The 20440-nt window shown below is 37.5% G+C and overlaps 1 protein-coding gene across 3 annotated transcripts in view; it reads right to left on the bottom strand.

Moving 5' to 3' along the window:
* Positions 1 to 1842: 1842 nt before the first annotated feature.
* LOC131062597 (uncharacterized) overlaps positions 1843 to 20440 on the bottom strand; it is a 283328-nt gene continuing 264730 nt past the window's right edge. For all 3 annotated transcript variants that reach the window (XM_057996285.2, XM_057996286.2, XM_057996287.1), the window contains 7 exons: positions 3638 to 3745; positions 3458 to 3511; positions 3271 to 3348; positions 3062 to 3175; positions 2722 to 2918; positions 2497 to 2566; positions 1843 to 2407 (listed from right to left, as the gene is read on the bottom strand). In XM_057996285.2, the coding sequence (XP_057852268.1) occupies positions 2219 to 2407; positions 2497 to 2566; positions 2722 to 2918; positions 3062 to 3175; positions 3271 to 3348; positions 3458 to 3511; positions 3638 to 3745 (810 nt within the window). In that variant the 3' untranslated portion in view covers positions 1843 to 2218. The remainder of the gene's footprint in view (positions 2408 to 2496; positions 2567 to 2721; positions 2919 to 3061; positions 3176 to 3270; positions 3349 to 3457; positions 3512 to 3637; positions 3746 to 20440) is intronic.

The following is a 20440-nucleotide window of genomic DNA, read 5'->3' as shown; positions in this document are numbered from 1 at the left end:
ATATCAAAAGAAGGCCTGAACATCTTAGATTTCTTCCCCTTAAAGTAATCCATCCTTCTTCCACCTTAGTTGTCGTGTCAAACCAATCCGAAGAGCCCAATGTTGGCCCATCCAGAGTCAAAGAGAAAGCATCAGTAGAGGACACCACCGCCTTCTCAAAAGCACGAATATTCCCAACAGGGAAAGCATCATTCTTAGCACATCCTAAAATAGTAGTCTCAACACTAGTACCAGACAGGTTACCCTGAGGGACAAGAGACAACAAACCAACCTCAGTAGCCCCAACAATAGAAATCACAATACCCTGCATCTTAGCATCCCTTTCATCCGAAACCGAAACAGTCGTAGTACCCTTCATTGCCTTTGAAGATTCCATTTCAGATTTCTTCTCAACAGTGTAATGCAAATTAGAAGCCCCCTTCCACCACGAGGCCAACATATTCTTCTTCGCAAGCCCACAATGCTCAACCGCATGCCCCATTTTAAAACATCTTTTGCACCTAAAGGGGATCCCTTCATAATCCAAAGTTTGAACCCAACTGCCCTTAGAAGAGTTGATAACTATCTCAGTTGGCAGCCCCTTTGAAATATCAAGCTCTACCAAAATACAGGCAAAGGTAGAGTGAAGAAGATCATAAAAATCCTCATCCATAAGAAGAAACTCACCAAGAGCATCACCAATTTCCTCAAAAAGAGAATGAGTCCATAAATGAAGAGGAAGATAAGGAAGCCGAACCCACACTGGAATCTTATTGAATGTTTTAAAAAAAGGGTTGAAATCAAAGTGCCAAGGTTTAATCATTAAAGGTAAGTTATCCTTCCAGAAAAAATTCTCACGCAAAATTTTCTTTTTGTCCTAACATTCTCAAATTTTGCAACAAAAAATCCTCTAGCCATAGGGTAGATATGAGCAGTACTAGAAATAAGAGGTTCCCAATGCTGGGAGATCCATGCATGCAACTCGGGAAGACCAGGCTAGACGCCCCTAAATCGACAAATAACGTTATGTGCAGCAAAAACCTTCTCATTATGTTCAATATCCATCTCCGTCTCCTTGCTTAGATTCACAGAGATAGCACAGGAGACAGGGATAAACCCTCTATCACCACCTCCACTCGAAGAACCAGAAAGAACACCAGAAGCTGAGGCAGCAGATCCAAGGCCAAAAACCCTATCCGCCACTGAGGAAAAGGAGGGGTGAGCAAATGCCTTCCTTTCCCCTGCAGATGCAAAACCCAGAGGCTTCACATGTGCCTCCTTCACAACCATGCCACTCACCACGACAGTGACACACCCATCACCTGCGAGGGCCGAGGGAGAGGAGTCATTGGGACGCGCAGAAGAGTTGCTACGATGGGCGGGAGTTGCGATTTCAGGGAATGTAAGATGTTTTCTAATGTTATTAAAGATAAGAAAGTAGATTTAAATTTTTTCCAAGAGTTATTTGCAATATTATTGGAAGTTCCCTCAGTGTGGCAGATATGCATGTGGTGGGATATTGGAATATTCCAATCTCTACCATGCATCTTTTCCTCTGATAGCATTTACCAATTCCCTTACTATTTGTTAAAGTTTGTACCCGCTCCAAGCTCTGCCAAGCACCTTTTTCTCTGCTAGCATTTACCAATCCCCTTACTATTTGTTAAAGTTTGTACCCATTCCTCCTGAAAACCTTAACAACATGTTACTTTTCCAGTTCAATATGCTTCTCAACAGAAAAAATCCTCAAGGCTTCAGAAATGCTTATCTTGAAGCTTTTCCTTACTGATTCCCTCTTTTGATAATATGATCAATTTTATTTTAATATTGTAAAATCATATTGTTTACCTGAAAACACAGAGCTCTTATAAAAAAATATATATATAGATAAAAATGTATTCCAAAATAAAACAAAACAAAACTTTCTTCAAACTGGAATCACTTGCCTACTAGTTTATGCAGGGATACACACAAATAGATCTTAAACTATGTAATTTATTTTTCCTTTAGTGATGTATTTCACTGGCTCCGATAAATTAGTTCATTTGAATAAAAGAGTGCCTTAGTTGTACTTGATTATGAAAAAAGCAAATGATGGAGCAAAGCATAAAGGGCATGCATGCTTGACATAGCTTCGACATAACACAATACAAGAATTTACAAATGTGAAATTTGAGAGAAGGGTTTCCATTACATAAGGTTAACTATTCTCCATTTAAAATTACATTTACATTTACATTTAGATAGTTTGTAAAAAGCCACGGACATCGAGTAAAAAGTGATGGAGGTTGTTCCTGAACTTTTGGCGGTTTGCTCGGTCAAGAGAAGATGTTAGATTGTTGCCATGGACGAGCTGATGGAATGCTGTGCGCAGGCGAGACTGGTATACCGCAATTTTCTGACCCATCATTACCTCTTGAGCCATGCTCTGCACATGCACATGTAAAGCACTTCTGTCGTCAGCTATAGTGCAAACATAAAAGAAAGGCCAAAGAAATTGATTAGATCAGTACAAACCTGGTAAAAAGTCATGTCACACATGATCAAAGGTAAAAGAGCATCTGCTGAAGGCTCCACCAGTTCAGTGCTGAGACACGCAAGCAGAAGTGGCAGGAGAATCAAAATTCTATTCTATTATGTTAATTAATGTATAGACTTTCTCAAACAGTAAATAAATTTGAACAAATAATTATATTCATGTAAATAACATAAAATGCAACCATGGATGCAGCTTTACCCTACCTGTAATCTTCAAAGAGGAGGAATTGCATTAGATAACGAAGAAAGTGTACCAAAACACCTTCCTTTATTGCTCCATTACAATTCTGAGAGCTTACAGCATGAATTCCCAGACCTTCTTGACCCTTGCAGATTGCCTGGTACTGGTAAAGTGCAATTGCATTTATTGCTATTAAAGACATCCTCACAACTTCAATGTCCTGGCAATGCGTATGGAAACATCAGAGTTTTAGTTATAAATTTGTGGCAGAGGACAGAATGGAATAAAGGGAATCAAAATATATTACAATTCAGTTGGCCATCAAGGTTCCTTGCATAAGGAAAAATACCACAAATCAATCACCTGATGACGAAGACCAAAATCAAGAGTTCCAACAATTTGTGCAAAAGCATCTGGTGCTAATTTTGCCACTTTCTCTGGGTACACCTCTAACATATGGACCAAGAGAGCAAAATACTGCCAAAGATATATATATCATGTAAAACAGGCTGATTCTACGTCTTAAAAATTGTCAATGCTGAAGAGAAAATCAAAAAAATTAAGCAAAGTACCTGATGACAGAGTTTGGGATATTTCAAAAGGTCCAGAGAAATCAGAGGCGTAATAATGTGCAAACCCAAGTAGACTGCCTGAAACAAAAGCGAGATAATATATGAGCTTATAAACTCTTTTTTGTTTGCGAACGAGCCAAAACATCCAAGCATCTGTAGACAAAATATTTAATTAGTAGGGAATTACTTGAGCTACATCCAGATTCCCGGAATCACCTAGAGAGTCAGAAGAAAAATCCACCTGGAGAGTCAAACGGTTCTTAGATATATCAGGCAATCTTTAATGAAATATAGTTGAAACAGAAAATAGATTGATAATAGATACATGATTAAATTGCTTGCACAGAAAAAAATGACTAAAATGTACCCAATCTTTGGAGCAAAGACAACTGAGTAGCTGAAGCAAGGCACGCAAGTCCTTGTACTTCTCTGCCTCTGTTTCACTCAGCAAGTTTTTTGATGCACTCAGTGAAACCTGTGAACATATTAACATTAATGCCATGTGAATAACAAGAATTTCAAGTCACATTCCCACTTGAGAATGAGTAAGTGTAGAATCCTCTCCTCAACAAAGCAAGACTTTGAGAGTTGAGACATTACAGAGTTGACCGACTCTCTGGAATATAATGATAGTCACAAGAAAATCAAATCAACATATATGTATTTTCTATATACAAATTCTTTACTGAGAACAAGTGAAGAAAACAATGAAAATTCCTAAGATCAGGAAAGCAGAGAATGAAATCTGAATTACGATTTGCAATGCTGTTTAATAAAAAAGTAGGAATAGAACCCTAAAGTTGTAACGTGCAATGTAGAGGAATCTCAGACATCTTAATGAGCTATTTACAAGGGAAGTAGCAACAACTACCTGAGATCTGATAATAACAACAAAGTGAAAGTAATGGCTTAATATTTATTTGCAAAACCAATAAGAAGTTACATCAGTTTTAATAGTTAAGCTTGATGTAAACTAGAATATTTAAAAGCGAATTCGGAAGAGGTTGGGCAATTAACAGATACAATGTATTTGAAAATAAAATCCAAAAGCTCGTACATCTTTGATAAGAGGCATGAGTTGACATATGAATACTTAGGGAACACAGATTTCGAACAGTTGTATTTTTTCTGTTAATACAAAACCTTAATGGCCATAGTTGGGCCTTCAAAATACTTGTGAAAAACATGAAAGCATGCAATTGTTTCTCACAAGTTTCTTTTAAATGACTTACGAGTTGCATTAGCCTAATGGGGCATTCAAAAGGCTATTAAGGGTTTCTTTTAGCTATGTTGTATGACAAGTAATTACATTAAGCTGTTGCATTTGATCGTAGTATAGCCACACAAATCTCACTGAACTTTGTACAGATGTCTACAATCCTTTGCAGCAACATACAAATTTCAACAGCATCTTAATGCAGTGTGCAAGTCTTTTCTGCACTCCACAATAGTGTGCAAATCTTAGTGTCATTGCACACCACCACACAACTTAGTACTTTTTTTTGTGCCACCTAGCAGTCATCACACAACAAATAGTCTTATAGATGTGGTATCCATATGATGTTTTTCTTCAGACCACAAGATTGGAATGCCAACTGTCAAAAATATAATTTCCAAACAATTGGAAGGTGTTAGTATTTTAATTTGTCTGCTGCTAAGCAACACAATAGGAAGTAGCACATATGGTAAAACAATTCTTCAAATTATAAGGGGAAGCTCGTTGAGATCTAACTAAACTTAAAACTAACCTTAGACTAAAACTATAAACAAAATTTGCAAGTATGCACACTATACAAGATTTCAATGGGGGATTTACATGTTACAACATAGATATTTGAATGGAAAATATATTTATGCTTACTATTGGCTAAGTCAAATACCACTAAATTAGCATTAATAGGAAAGAACTAAACGAATGAACACCACAATGACCTGAAATTAACAACTAGTATGCCTACAAAGCTACAGTTTAGAAAGATGGATGTCACCCATAGATAGCTAGAATAAATGTAATCTCCTGCCAGTTTAGTTCATGAAATTACAAACATGCAATCACTAATTACAAAAACTCGGCTAAATAGTAGTTTCTAGAATCTATATTATAAGCGTGACTTTGCTCAATATTTCCAACATATGTGCTCAAAGTACTTATTTATTAAGCTCGCAAAGGATAGTTATTAGGGATTTAAATTAAAAAATATTCCCAAAAGCATTACTTCAAATCTATTCTATCCCTATCTGTAGAAAAGGTAGAAATAAAACTACTTTAAAACAAACTAATCCTATAACAATGAATTGCATAGAAATTTCTACAAATAGGCTCTTTTGTATTGCCTGAAAATAACTACTATTGATGATGATAACTGCTATACGTGACTGTTTCTTAAAAAGGAAATTTGGCATGAGTGACCTTCCAAAAAATTTAAGTAACTTTGGACTTGAAACTATTGAATCTTCTACAACATTTGAAATCATTGAAACCGTATGAATGTGACTCAGACAAATATCTTTCCAATGCCAACCTAATAATCTGAAACTAGAACCCTGACCATGATGAATCCACTGATGATGGTCAACTCTACCTCAAATCTCTGCACCTTGCTCAAAGATTTTGATGAAACCCTAGATTTGATGAAATGTCCATCATTCTGAATTTGAAACTTTGATCTTTGGAAGCACTTTGAATTTTAAATGGTGGGAAAATCACTGTTTGAAATATAAGCTCCTTATTCTACTGGGGACTTTGAAATGTAAAATTTTGAATGAGTACCCTCGTGGAGATTAAAAAAAACAGTGCTTGAAGTGAAAAAAAATGGATGCAATAACAGTACAATATGATGAGAATATGGAGGATACGAGACTGGTTATGCTGAAAACCCTTCATGATCTACTACTAACCTTGGGAACCTTCAAACATAATGCTGGGAATTTTTTCAAAAGTTTGCAAAGATCAGATAAATAGGCCTTGTTTCTGCTGAAAGTAACAAAGATGAACTTGCCTTAATTTTTGAATGAAAAATAGCCCTCTTATAAAGGCACCACACTTTACATGCATGCCTTAAAACTAGGTTACCGGGTTCGTCGTTGGGCCCCCCTGGTACGGGTCCTAGTTCGACCGGGTCCGTGGTTCGGGTCCGGTTTGAACTGGGTTCGACCAGGGTTCGAAAAACCCAGAGGTGGTTCGCCTCTGGTCGAACCCAATCAAACCCGGGTCGAACCCAGTCAAACCCGGGCGGACCCAGGTCGAACCTGGGTGGCTGGTAAAGTCAAAAAATATGGCAAATTTAATTTTTTTTTGAATTCTGCCTTCTAAAAAGTGAAAGTTATAACCTAAAAGTGACTTCTAAAACATTTTATTCACTCATTTTACCTCATTTGTGTTGCAAACAAAAGTTTTATGAGAGCAGGTTGAAGAAAGGGTGAACAAAATTCGGCTTCCAAGATCAAAGAGGAGTTGAAGACTGATTTTTGAAGCTTCAACAAGTGTTGCAGCATCATTTCCATACATTTTCAAGCTTCCATTGGCTGCAAGAGGTAGGTTTTTAAACATTTTTTTTCCAACTATTTTTGTTTCACAAATTGTCAAACATGAAACTTGAATTTTTTTTCATTATTTAGTTTTTGTTTTTGAATATGTTTATATTATTTCTTGCCATAGGAACTAGAATGGCATCTACATCTTCCTCCATTGGCAATGAACAAATAATTGCAAAACAAAGAAATGATCCAAATTCTCCCTTATGGAAATATGGGGACATTATAAAACAACTTCCGGAAGGTGGGGGATTCCGTTGGAGATGCCATGGATGTGATATTGAACGTAATAGTTCATATTATCGGGTGGTAGGCCATTTGTGTGGAATAAAAGGAAGAGGCATTAAAAAATGCCCTGGAAAAAATGGTAAACCTATACCAGATGAGACAGTGATGAAATATATTAGGGAGCATGAGGCGGCAGAAGAGAGGGAAGCCCGTAGATTGAACCAAACCGCATCAAAGAAAACAAAGGGAATGCAAGGCCCTTCTAATCCCAGTATTGTAGTAAAAGACCACCCCTTCTTTGCCACAAATGAACCTCAAAGTGAACCACCCTTGACACGTAAAAGAACAAAGGGGCCTTTAGAAACCGCATTCCAAAATGAGAGTAGAGACAATACTGACAAAGATCTAGTAAGGTGCATTTATGCAAATGGGTAGTCTTTCAATGTTGTTTGCTCCCCATATTGGAAGCAAATGATAAAAAGTGTTAATGAGGCTCCAAGAGGGTATAAGGGCCCCGGTTATGAGAAGGTACGTGGAACATTATTGGAGAAAGAGGTGAAGAGGGTTGAAGATGCATTGAAACCCATAAGGGATTCATGGGTTGAGACAGGTGTAACAATTGTTTCAGATGGGTGGAAAGATGCTAAAAACCGTCCCTTGATCAATGTCATAGCGGTGTCCCCTAAAGGGGGCAATGTTTTTGAGAGCTGTGGATTGTGAGGGCCAAATAAAAGATGGCCAATTTATTGCAGAAATTCTCATCTCTGCCATTGAGTCTGTGGGACCCCGCAATGTTGTCCAAGTCATAACGGACAATGCAAAAAATTGTAGAGCTGCTGGTTTGTTGGTTGAGCAACGCTATGATCACATCTTTTGGACACCTTGTGCGGTACATTCACTCAATCTTATGCTACAAAGGATTGGGCAAAAAATAAAATGGATCAGAGATGTGTATGCAGAGGCTGAGGACATCCAGATGTTCATCACAAACCACCACATGTCTCAAGGGATTTTTAGAACCTATTCGAATTTGGAGCTATTGAAGGTAAGTAAAATAGTAATTTAATTTTACATTTTCTGATTTTTTTTAATTTTCAATGTTCATAATATCATTGTGTAAGCTATATTGTGTATTCTTCTTTAAAGTTTGGCTTTATTTTTTAATCATTTGGCATTAATTTGTGTTATAGGTTGCTGAGACCCGTTTTGCATCAAGAACAATCGTCTTAAGATGACTTGTGAAAGTTAGAGTGGCACTATGCAATATGGTGATCAACACCAATTGGACTGTATGGAAGCAGAGTAGCACTGAGAGGGCATAAAAAAATAGGGATAGAATATTGAATGAGAAATGGTGGGATCTTGTTACATATCTCCTAAGTATCACTGAGCCCATCATGAGCATGATTCGCTATACAGACATGGATAGGCCTTGCATAGGTGAGATTTATGATGGCATTGACTCAATGCTTGAAAAAATAAAGGTCACTATAAATGAAAAAGAGAATGATCCCTAGGAGAAATTCTTCAAAGAACTGGAAGTAATTATTGTAGAAAGGTGGAATAAGATGACCACTCCTTTGCACCTTCTTGCCTATGCCTTGACACCTAAGTACTATAGCAATCAGTTTCTTGATAAACCAGGAAGGGTTCCACCATGGAGAGATCTAGAAGTATCTGATGGTACAAGGCAGCATTTCTTAGACTATATCCCGATGATGATTTGCGAGATGTTGTTACAAATGAGTTCATAGAATTCGCAAATGGGAATGGTCTAAGTGTTGATGCACTTCGTCATAGATCCAAGAAGGATTCTCATAGCTGGTGCTACTTCCATGGCACATGCTTCCAACACCTACAACCTTTCACTATAAAAGTTTTATCACAAGTAAGTTTAATTAATTAAAATTTTAAATTTACAAGTTTTAGTTTATTTATAGTTTACTTTATCTTCATAGGTTGCTAGTAATTTTATTTTTATTAATGTATAACTTCAATTGTTTACGTTGTCTTCATAGGTTGCTAGTTCATCTGCTTCAGAAAGAAATTGGAGCACATACTCTTTCATCCACTCAGTAAAGCGCAATAGGCTGCTATCAAAAAGAGCAGAGAATTTAGTATATGTGCATTCCAACCTATGTCTTCTTTCACACAAACAACGTGACTATACACAAGGGGAAACGAAGATGTGGGATATAGAGCCAGAGCATACTGATTTGGATGCTCCTGCTTTTCAGCTTCTTGTATTGACACTCGATGACTCGGAAATTGAGCCAACTTATAGTGCAAGTGCAAGTGGCATTGGCTCATCTAATGTCAATGTCAATTAGGAGGAGGAGGAGGAGGAGGAGGATGAATTAGATGATCCATTTGATGATTAAACTTTAAGTTTATATTGTTGAAAGTTGAAACAATGATACTTGAATAATTTGTCATTTTGATATTAAACTTGATGTATATGATGCTATTATCAATTATGGTATGATCATGATGCTATGATTACAAGTTTATGTTTGTTTTGTTGTTTATATGATGCTATGTGACATGCAAATTTTAATTCATGCTTATAGGCTTCACAAATATCAAAATATATATATATAAAAAAAAAAATTACATGTTTTTGTACTAACGAACCCAAACGAACCCAAACCCCTTTTCAAAATTTTGTCGTACCGGCGTACTGGGTTCTTCGAACCCGAACCGGCAAGCTAGCCTTAAAACATAGGTATTTCAGTTGATTCTTTGTGCCATTTCGGGTGGGGAGAGAAACATCTCTTATCTTGGTGCATCACCTCCTTTCATTTTAAGCTTTTCTCTCTTCCTTTTTCCTCTACAAGCTGTTAGGATAGGTTTAGAAGTAAAATTTGGAGTGTTGAGTTGGTTCAACACCTGCACTTGGATTTGAGAAGGAAGCCGGCCTTCTCCGGAGATTCAACCCCCTTGCGCAAGGTCCCACACTACGGGGTTGTTTCCATGTTTCACAAGGTTGTTGAGTTGATAGCTCAGCAAGGGTGCAAGCTTTTGTGATAACACCACTCAAACGGTGGGTTGGAGGAGCGAGCTTAGTCACTTGCCAATATCGAGTATTTAAGATCCAAGTCCTTGACAGTTCCTTCTCTTCTTTCCACCATCCGAGCCACCAAATATCAAGAACTTCTTCATCTTTCACTCAGAATAGTTTAACCTCCTACAGTATGCAAGAATTGTTAGCTGAAAAGATTAATCATGACCAGACAACTTTGCAACTTGATAGGAGAAAAACTTACACTGATTATGAGGAGTACAAATTGACCAAAGGAATACACAAGTCAAGTTTTGTATGGTTACAATATAAGATCCAGCAATTTGGGAGATGAACCATTTCATCTTCCCATGCCCTTTTGTAACTATATTGTACAATTAATCATTATATTCTCTACACAAATGACCTTCTCAATCGAATATTCAATATAGTCTATGTCGGTGCCTACCCCAACAATCTAAAATTTTCCAAGTTTGGTCCCTTTTGTTGCTTTGGCTTGGCCTAGTCCATTATCGATCACTGATTTGAGAATTCTCCAATGGGCATTGATGGGTAGGTAAATCTATGCTTGGTGCTACGGTTTTCCTTCACTTATAATCTAGTCGTGCCCAAGTTGCAAAAAAGAAGGTGATTGTGTCTAGTTTTTGCATTTGTTGGGTTTTTTATTCCCCTTGCCTACATGCTTTCCCCTCATTCCCCACAACCCCAATGTCTTCTTGTTTGCTTTCTCCTCATTTTGTGGGTTTGCAGACTTTCAATAGACTTCTATACTTTTGGGAAAATTTTGTCATTCCCCCAGTTTCCCACATCCCAACATCACTTCTCCACTTTGTGGAATTGTGGACTTCTTTTGAATTTCTAGATTTTCCTCATCTTCTTGAAAACCCTACATCCCTGCAAGTCCAATCTACTATTCGCATTTCCAACAAACTTCCAAGTTTCTTGTATACTTCTTTCATTGTCCCCGATTCCCCGTGTTCTTCTCCACACATTTTCACATTTCCCTTGGATGGATGTGTCATCATGCTAGTCCAATCTTCAAACCCTGATATCCTCTTGTTTCCCTATTTCCTAATCTCCATTAGGCTGCCCTTGGAGATTTTTGTGTTGCCTTACCTTTAAGGCATGAGGAATTGTGCATTCTCAATCCCCCACTACTCTCAGTCTATCTTAGGCTTTTCGGATTTTCCATCCCCTCTTCACCAAAATGCCTTCAATATGTGATCTTCCCAAAACTCAATCCCACCATTGCGTCATGCCTATTCACTTGGAATTTTTTTAGTCTTTTCTCCCTCTTCACTCTTCTTCCCATGGTAGCGAGTATGAGATTTTCCCAATCCTTGCTCCTATTGCACCTTCCTCGTCAAGCCCCTAGAGATCCTCCTATCACCTTCTCTCTTCCATAGCAATGTTAAGTATGCCAGTTTCTTGATTCATGCTCCTCACATCCCTGCTTCTAGGCTGATCAGACCTGTAGCACAGTATTTCCACTGCATTTCAGATCTGTACCAGCAACCAAATTCATCATCATTAAGGTATATTGTTGCTGTTTCAAGCTAGGTTGGTCTATTCATGATCTAGGGTACCTATGGGGGTGTTCTATGCGAGGTTGGAGGATATTTGAAGGACATTTTCAGTGTTATTTTGACCTGCAACATTGGAAAGCAGACCTACAACTTCTTGCACAGACAAATCAGCCCTGTAGAAGCTCATTTCCAGTGTGTACAAACCTGTACCAGCGTATTGCCATCCCTCATTTTGAGGTATTTCTCAATGGACAATTAATATCTCGTCATTTCATGTATTGCCATCTCTTTGTGAGTGATTTTACATCAGAACATTTGTAACAGTAGTTTATGAACACTAATTATTCATCTCAGAAATGCATGACAGCAGTTGAGACTTTGTTTGGTAAGTTTATGTTATTGATAATTATATTGGTAAAAAAATTGAGGGTGGCTATTACGTGATTTGACATTTGACATTAAATTATCATTTATCTTCGTCACAATCGTGTTTTCAATTTTTTTCTTTTCATTTTTTTGCAAATTATAGATCTAATATTATGCAGCTCTTTTACTCTATTACCATTTGTATGGTTCGTCATATGCCACTATATCACTCTAGAAATCAATATGAAAATAAGAAAAAAAATATCTTTGTACATCCCCCAAAGAATAGTTTAAAAAGCTATAATTCCTAACATAACATGTCCCAGAAAAACCTTGTGAATCTAAGGATATTAAATGGTGGAAACATATGTAACTAGTCTTAAAGATATAGTAATATTTTCCAATTAAACATGAAGTCCAAGAGGTTGTGATCACATGATTAAAGCATTGGATTCTCATTGTGGAGACCTGTTGTGATGTATTCACACATCGCCCCATTGCAAATGGGGACCCCTTCTTTTTGCTTTCTAGGGTTTGTTTTCTAGGTCTTTTAGGGTTTTGTCTGTTAGCCTTTGCAGGATGAGTGCTGTCGAGGGATCGTTGGATTACAGGCTTTGCTTGAGCCAAGGTGAGTCCACAGGGCCCTAGAATTAGGGTTTCTTTGAGAGTCTTCCTTAAGGCCTGGTTTTGCTCTCGTTGCTAATTGTGTCTTGCTTTGTGAGTGGATATCATTCTTGAAGGTCCGAGCTAGGTCGAGTTGGTGAGTGATGAAGTCTGAAATGTCATCTTGATCTTCAAATGCCTTGAAATTTGGCTAAGTCTGGAATGTCCTGATCCTAAAATTAGGCTAAGTCAGGAATGTCCTGATCCTGAAATTTGACTAAGTCTGGAAAACTGAAGAATCCTCCAAAAACTAGATTTTGCAATATATTCTTATACTTAAATGTTATATTCCATAAAATGATCCTGATGGAGAGTCCAAAATGTCAAATTTCGCTCCTGACCCTTCCAAAGGGTCCAAAGCGAATTTCGCTCCCGACCCTTCCAAAGGGTCCAGAGCGAAATTCTCCATAAGACATTCTAATTTGACCAAAACCTAGAACTAACGCATTCCTTGGCTTGAATGATGGTAAAAGCGCTTGTTTGAATGAAGAAATGTGAAAATGAAGTCAAGATCTTGACCAAGAGTAGGGATTTCGCTTCTGACCCTTCCAAAGGGTCTAGAGCGAAAATCCTTATAACTCTTGTTTTCTTCCTTATTTTGGCTAGGCGTTGGCTTGATGGGAGATGAATGGGTATGCTTTTGCCTTGAGAGGGAGTTTGATTGATTTTGAAAAACAAGATTTTGGCCTAAAGGAGAATTTCGCTCCTGACCCTTCCAAAGGGTCCAGAGCGAAATTCATCATAAACTTCATTTGCTACCTTGTTTGACCTTGAAACCTTCTTTCTTAGGTGGAAAATGATCTAAGTTTGCTTCTTGAAGTGGTTTGAAGTTTGAAAAGTGAAGGATTCCAGCCAAGAAGGTGAATTTCGCTCCTGACCCTTCCAAAGGGTCCAGAGCGAAATTCCTTGCAAACCTATTCTTTTGACCTTGTTTTGGCTTAAGACCTTATCCCTTGCGTGAAGGATGATGTTTAGTTACCTCTTGAGGTGATTTTGAGTTGGAAAAAAGAAGAATCAAGCCCAAATCATGATTTTTGCTCCTGACCCTTCCAAAGGGTCCAGAGCGAAAATCCTCTTAAGACCTCATTTCCTTCCCTATTTGACCAAATTATGATGTCCAAGGCATGTTGAAGGAGAGAATTGACATGTTGGAATCCTTGAGAGTGCTTGAAAACATTAAAAATGAAGGATTTTAGCCAGGAAAGGAAATTTCGCTCCTGACCCTTCCAAAGGGTCCAGAGCGAAATTCCTTATAAGCCTACTTTTTGACCTTTCTTGGACATGAAACCTTGTTCCTAGGGCAATGAAGGATGAGATTCTACCTTGCAATGAAGTTTCAAGTTGAAAAAATGATGATTTTTGGTCAAGAATGAGAATTTCGCTCCTGACCCTTCCAAAGGGTCAAGAGCGAATTTTCTCAAAACCTCTCTTCGCTATCAATTTTTTGCTAGTTCAAGTGTGGGATAAAGTAAAATCAAGGAGAAGTTGCCCCTGAGAGTGACTTTAAGTTGCTAGAAACCATGAAAGATGAAGGAATTGAGCCTAAAAGTGATTTTCGCTCCTGACCCTTCCAAAGAGTCCAGAGCGAAAATCCTAAAAACCATCTTTTCTTCCAAAATTTGAGCAAAGTTAAACTTAGACAAGGGTGCGAGAAGTCATTTGGATTGCCTTAGAGTGGAGTTTGGTCGCCAAGGATGCAAATTTTGAAGCCAAATGAGAATTTCGCTCCTGACCCTTCCAAAGGGTCCAGAGCGAAATTCCTAAGATCCCTTATTTTCCTAGCAAAATCAAGTCAAACTTGGGTTTTTATAGCTTGCATGAGTGTGAGGATTGATGTTCTTGCCCTTTTGAAGTTGGTTGAGGTTGAAAGATGGAAGAATAGCCCTAAAACAAGAAATTCGCTCCTGACCCTTCCAAAGGGTCCAGAGTGAAAATCCCAAAATCTACCTATTCCTTTCAAATTTATGCTAAGCTATGCCTAGACCAAGGTAAATGATGTCGTTAAGATTGCCCTTGTGTTGATTGTTGTCTCCAGGAATGATGATTTTAGGCCAGAGGAGGAAATTCGCTCCTGACCCTTCCAAAGGGTCCAGGGCGAAAATCCTTCAATCACCTATTTTGTCTTGCAAAATAAAGCTAAACTTAGGTTGGATGAAAGGGGTGAAGTGTTTTCTAGCCTTTAGAGGTGAATGCAACTTGAAATGATGGAGCAATAAGCCTAAATTAAGAAATTCGCTCCTGACCCTTCCAAAGGGTCCAGAGCGAATTTTCTCTAAATCACCTTTTTTCCCAATTTTGTGCCAAGCCAAGTGCTGACTAGGGCGAGTTTTGATGGGAGAGGTCCTCAGGAATGACTTTAACTTAACAATGATTATCAAACTTGAAGGAATTGAGCCAAAAAGTGATTTTCGCTCCTAACCCTTCCAAAGGGTCCAGAGCGAAAATCTTAAAACCACCTATTTTCCGTGCAAGTCTAGTCAAATGTTAGGTTTTCATGGCTTGGATGGGTGCGAGGAGACATGTTCTTGCCTTTTGAAGTTAGTTGGTGTTGAAAATGATGGAAATTAGCCCAAACCAAGGATTTCGCTCCTGACCCTTCCAAAGGGTCCAGAGCGAAAATCCTAGGATCACCTACTTTCTTTGCAAGACAAGTTAAAATTTTGATTTTTATGGCCTAGATAGGAGTGAGGCAATGTGTCCTTAGTCTTGGAGGAGAATTGAAGTTGAAAGGATGGAGGAACATGCTCAAAACTTGAAAATCGCTCCTGACCCTTCCAAAGGGTCCAGAACGAAAAAACACTAAAACCATCCTTTTCTCCAAATTTTGTGTTAAGTCAAGCCTGGACTAGGGTGAGAAAAGCTATTTGGAATGCCTTGGAAAGATGTTTGACCTTCAAAAATGTGAATTTTGAGCTAAAGTTGGAATTTCGCTCCTGACCCTTCCAAAGGGTCCAGGGCGAAATTCTTATAGGGTCTGTTCCTGGAGAAAATCTTGGGCAAGTTTCATGTTAATATCTTTTTGTTGATGATTTAAGTTGAAAATGCTATGTTGAAATGAATTTATCATGTGTCCTTAATCATCTTTTGGTTTGTTTTGGTAGATGAAAGAAGACCAGGCCAGAACAAGGACGACCTTCTCCAGCCTAGCATCAACAAGGACGACTTTCTCCAGCCCAGCATCAACAAGGACGACCTTCTCCAGCCCAGCCTCATCAAGGACGACCTCTTCCAGTCCAACATTTGAAGGAAAGACAAGGTGGCATCCTAGTCATCACTCCTCCAGTCGGGTTGGTCCACTTCAACATGTCCAGATTCAATGTACCCGACTCATCAAAGATGGCACTAACTTCGATGTACCTACCCCGTCTATCCATTTGTCGAATATTCCAGAGAAGATATGTGTCCAAATAATGCAATTATTTCATTGGTCAGAATTAAGTTTGTTGTAACAAACCCTAATTAGGGTTTTCATTGTAAAATCTCAGCCATTGATCTCAAATTGATCTAAGCCATTGAATTGTATTGAGGGCACTATATAAGCCCTGGCTCTTCATTTGTAAAGGCTAATAGTTAGTCAATAGTTGATAGTAAGTGAATAGTCAAATAATAGTTAGTCATTAATAGTTAGAAGGTGAATAGTTAGGAATAGAGGCCAGAATAGTAGAATAGCAATTAGAGTAGATTAAGAAGAGAAGGCAAGACATTGTTGCCTTAATTGTAAAGACTTCTTTTCATTGAAGATATGGTGGAATATGTTGTTTCTGTGCAATGTGCATGGTCTCTTGTTGAATCTTCATTTTTGATGATAGATGATTAGATTGAGTGAAGAAAATTGTTGAATGCACCTGTGTGGAATCCGTCTAATCCAAACCACTAGCCTCTTAATGATGGTAAGTGCGCCTTGCGTGGTCAACTGGAATAAAATGAGCTTAATCTTAAGTCGTTACACGTCTATTGTTCATGCATTATCTTGAATGGTGATCAGTGTCTGATGGTGTACGGTTTGAACATGTTGGAAGCACCCCTTAGAAGATCGCATTGAGCTGGTGTCGAATTGTTCAAGCCTGATGGTGAGACCCAGCCCAGTAGGACTCCACCTAGTCATTCATCCATCTTCTCGCATTCTAGGTAGTAGAGTAGACGTCCTTAACCCTGCATCTTTTGCCATTTGTTTGTCTTCCAGTTAGTGAATAGGACTTGTGATTCCAGCAAATTAGACGTTCAGGTCATCAAGTGTAAGTCCCCTTGTGATTCCAACAAAATCACATCATACCACAAAGAGCTTATCCACGAGTAGAGATCCTGCATAACAGGAACCTTGAAGCTTCTCCGATTGATCCTTCTGCGATATCTTCAGCATTCGGGAGCTTTATTCAAGAGAGGATAAGGTACCTTTAGGTATTTTATTCTGTGTTTGGTCATGTACAAAATACACATCAACAAGACCCTTGTTTAAATCCCCAAAGTAACATCTAAGTTAAATTTTAAGTGTTGCCTTTTGGTCTTCCCTTGTTTAGCTTCTAGTAGTAATTTCTAAGTTATTAACTAAATATTAATGCTTCAAGAAGCTAAGTATTGAGTTGCTCAGAAGGAGCTAAGTATTTATATCAGTTGGCTAAAATGCTCATTTGAGTTATATTTGTTTTATATTTGGCTACAACCTAACTTTAAGTGCCAAAAAAGTAAGTTTTGCACAAAACATAAAGCATTGAGCACTTTCTCATCTCATATTTATGCTATTTCTATTCTCTATCCTCAACTTCTATGTGCTCCAACGTTGCCTCAAGCCCCAACTAAATATGACACTCAACCAGAAATTTATTTTAAGTGGTACCCATACCCACATATAATTTTCATCAAGAAAATATAGTCCTCTAAAGCACTTTCCCAATCTTGTTTTCCTTGGGATTCTTCATAGATTTAGGGGTCAATCAACTCAATGGCTAGAAAGAAAAACATAATCAGCTTATCAATTCCTATCATTTCCTTAACATTCATATCAAACTTCGCATCTTGAACTGCCTTCATGGTACATTATTGATATTCAAGCCTTACCTTATTATGGTGTATTCCTCTTTAGGAGCATTCTCATCAAGTGTAACTTCTTGTGAGAAGAAAATGAAGGCGTAGAAGATGGTTTTCCATATTTCTCATAGCTTTTTTTTAAGCACAATGCTTGTCATAATACCATCATTAGCTTATGCATCATGCAGCCTAAAGGCATTGCACTTGCAATCATTGAAAAGATGTTTTTCTAAATTTACCCATCAAGTTTCCTCAACAAACAAACACTCTAAAATAGCTTAAAATATATTTTCTACCAACCTATGCTTCTTCAAGTGCAAACAAATTGACAGATTTTAGAGGTAGTCCATTCAAGATGTGACAACAGTCTTGATAACTTCTGCCAAAACTACAAATGCATGTTCATAGCATGAAGAAAGTACCTAGTAATTTTTATTATGGTCCCATTCATTCATTTAGCCACCAATCTTATGTATAAAAAAGAGTATGTCTTTTTGATAAATTTCCTTTTTGATATCAATCTCTCTAAAATGTTAAGGTAAACTTGTCATTGTTCAGATATGCCTTCCCATCATTTGTATTAAGCAACCTAATGACTTGCAATTTAATTTACGCAGGCCTTGATCTTTATACTTTTCAATCACTTCTTTATTCTATAGGATACGCCCAAAGTTTTTTAGTGTAATCATCAATAAAGGAAAAGATACAATTTACACCTACATGAACCATGTAGATTTGTAGATGGAATTGATGGGGTCAATGTACAGCAAATATAATTGCATCTTCCCTCTCCATCTCCTCCCCTCAACATATTATGTGATTTTTATATACAACAACTTTCACAGGGAGCATGTTTTGGAGAATATTTCAAAAATTATATAACTTTATTCAATTTGACCTTCACAGAAAGATTCCAACAATTCATAGCCTTAATGTTCTCATATCATTAACATCTGCATAGACAAAATCCTTACTCAAGATTCCTCGTCCATGTATGTTGATGTTCAAATGCTACCAATAAATTTATACAGGCAAGCTGTAGTACCCTTCCTCGTTCAGACTCTTTTTGTATTTATGTTTGACTTCAGTTGACTGTTCAGTGGAACATTATTGTATTTTGATTCAAAATTTATGCGATGTTATTTCATGCTTTATCTGGATTTATGGTGTATGCTTTCATGCAGTATCTCAGTGCTTATGATTAATGTTATTTTTATGGATCATTATCATGGACTGCACTTTTACCTTATATGTGCGATGCATTATTTATATGTTGCGTGTTTGCATGTGTATGGGATGTGAGGGGATGATTTTCCTTCACTCACTCCGGTGAGACAGGGAATGTCACGATTCTCCTTCATCGATGTGCGTGCCGTGTCTGTTTTATATATATATATATATATATATATATATATATATATATATATATATATATATATATATATATGCAGGACATTGCAGGTACTAGTACCGGGTAGGTACGGGGTATCGACTCCACCTGGTTTCACAGGTCTGAGCGTGCCTTATTGGTCCGATGGGAGTGGAGGAGATAGTGGTTGGACCCTAACTTGACCCGCAGTTACACTCGTGTGAGTGTCGTCAGTCGGTTGCATTTCCTGTCTGGCCGATATGCGAGTCATAGTGCTTTGGTTTGGTCATTTGTGAGTCGTCATTTGATCATCCTTCGTTTTGTGTGTTTCCGTTTATTTAAATGGTTATTTAATTGAGTGGACGATGCTATTTTTATGTTGGCGTAATTAGTTAATTATTATGCTCTTAAGTCTATTGATTTAATTAAATAATGATTTGCTAGAATTAAATGGTTAAATGGCTTATTTTATTGTGTAAAGTTGTAATAATATATTGTGAAAGGGAATAAATAATTGCCTAGCCATTTAAATTTTAAAATGTTTATGTTGAAAGAAAGTATTTTGGAAAATAGAAAATTAATAAAAGATTTTTCCTTTTTCCTATCCATTTGACTTTTGTATTTTATTTGTTGGAAAAGAATTGTTTTTGGATAAAGGTAAATCTGATTGTTTTTACTTTTTAAAAATAATTTAATCTAATTGGTGGAGAAAACTTTTAACCTAGAAAGTTTAGGTTGAAATTATTTTTCCCATATATTCCTAGGAGTTCACGGGAATGAAAAGGCAGAAATTTGGAAAACCATTCTGGAAGAGGAGCTGGCATTGGATTTGGTTTGCAAGAATTGGGATTCTTCCATCAATTTGCTTCTTGGTTTGCTTGAAGGTTGGATAATCTCTTCTTGTTTTGAAATTTAATTTTGAATATTTCAGTTGCTTCCTGTGTGTTGGAAAAATGCAAATCTCTTTGTAGATTCTTGTGGAATGATTGGAATGGAAGAAAGAGTGTCTGTCTTTGATGATTTTGTGGAATTCATACCAAATGGGTGTATGTTGAAAAGAAATGACTCACCTTACCATTTGTTGTTTGTTATTTGTTCATGCAAAATCAAGTTCTTGAATTATCTCTTCTATTTGGGATAGAAAGAATTAGATTTAGTTTGCTGTGTGCTTTCTAGTATCTATTGGCTAAGTTACCGGGTTCACCCTTGGACCCCCCTGGTACCGGTCCTGGTTTGAACGAGTTCGTGGTTCGGGTTAGGTTCGGACTGGGTTCGACTAGGGTTCGAAAAACCCAGAGGTGGTTCGTCCTTGATCGAACCCAGTCGAACCTAGGCAGCTGGGCGGCCCAAAAAAGCAAATTATATGCAAAATTTAATTTTTTTTTGAATTCCGCCTACTAAAAAGTGAAACTTATATCCTAAAAAGGACTTCTAAAA

Source organism: Cryptomeria japonica, chromosome 6, assembly GCF_030272615.1.
Source record: "Cryptomeria japonica chromosome 6, Sugi_1.0, whole genome shotgun sequence".
Classification (NCBI taxonomy): domain Eukaryota; kingdom Viridiplantae; phylum Streptophyta; class Pinopsida; order Cupressales; family Cupressaceae; genus Cryptomeria; species Cryptomeria japonica.
This window is presented reverse-complemented; position numbering and strand designations above follow the sequence as displayed.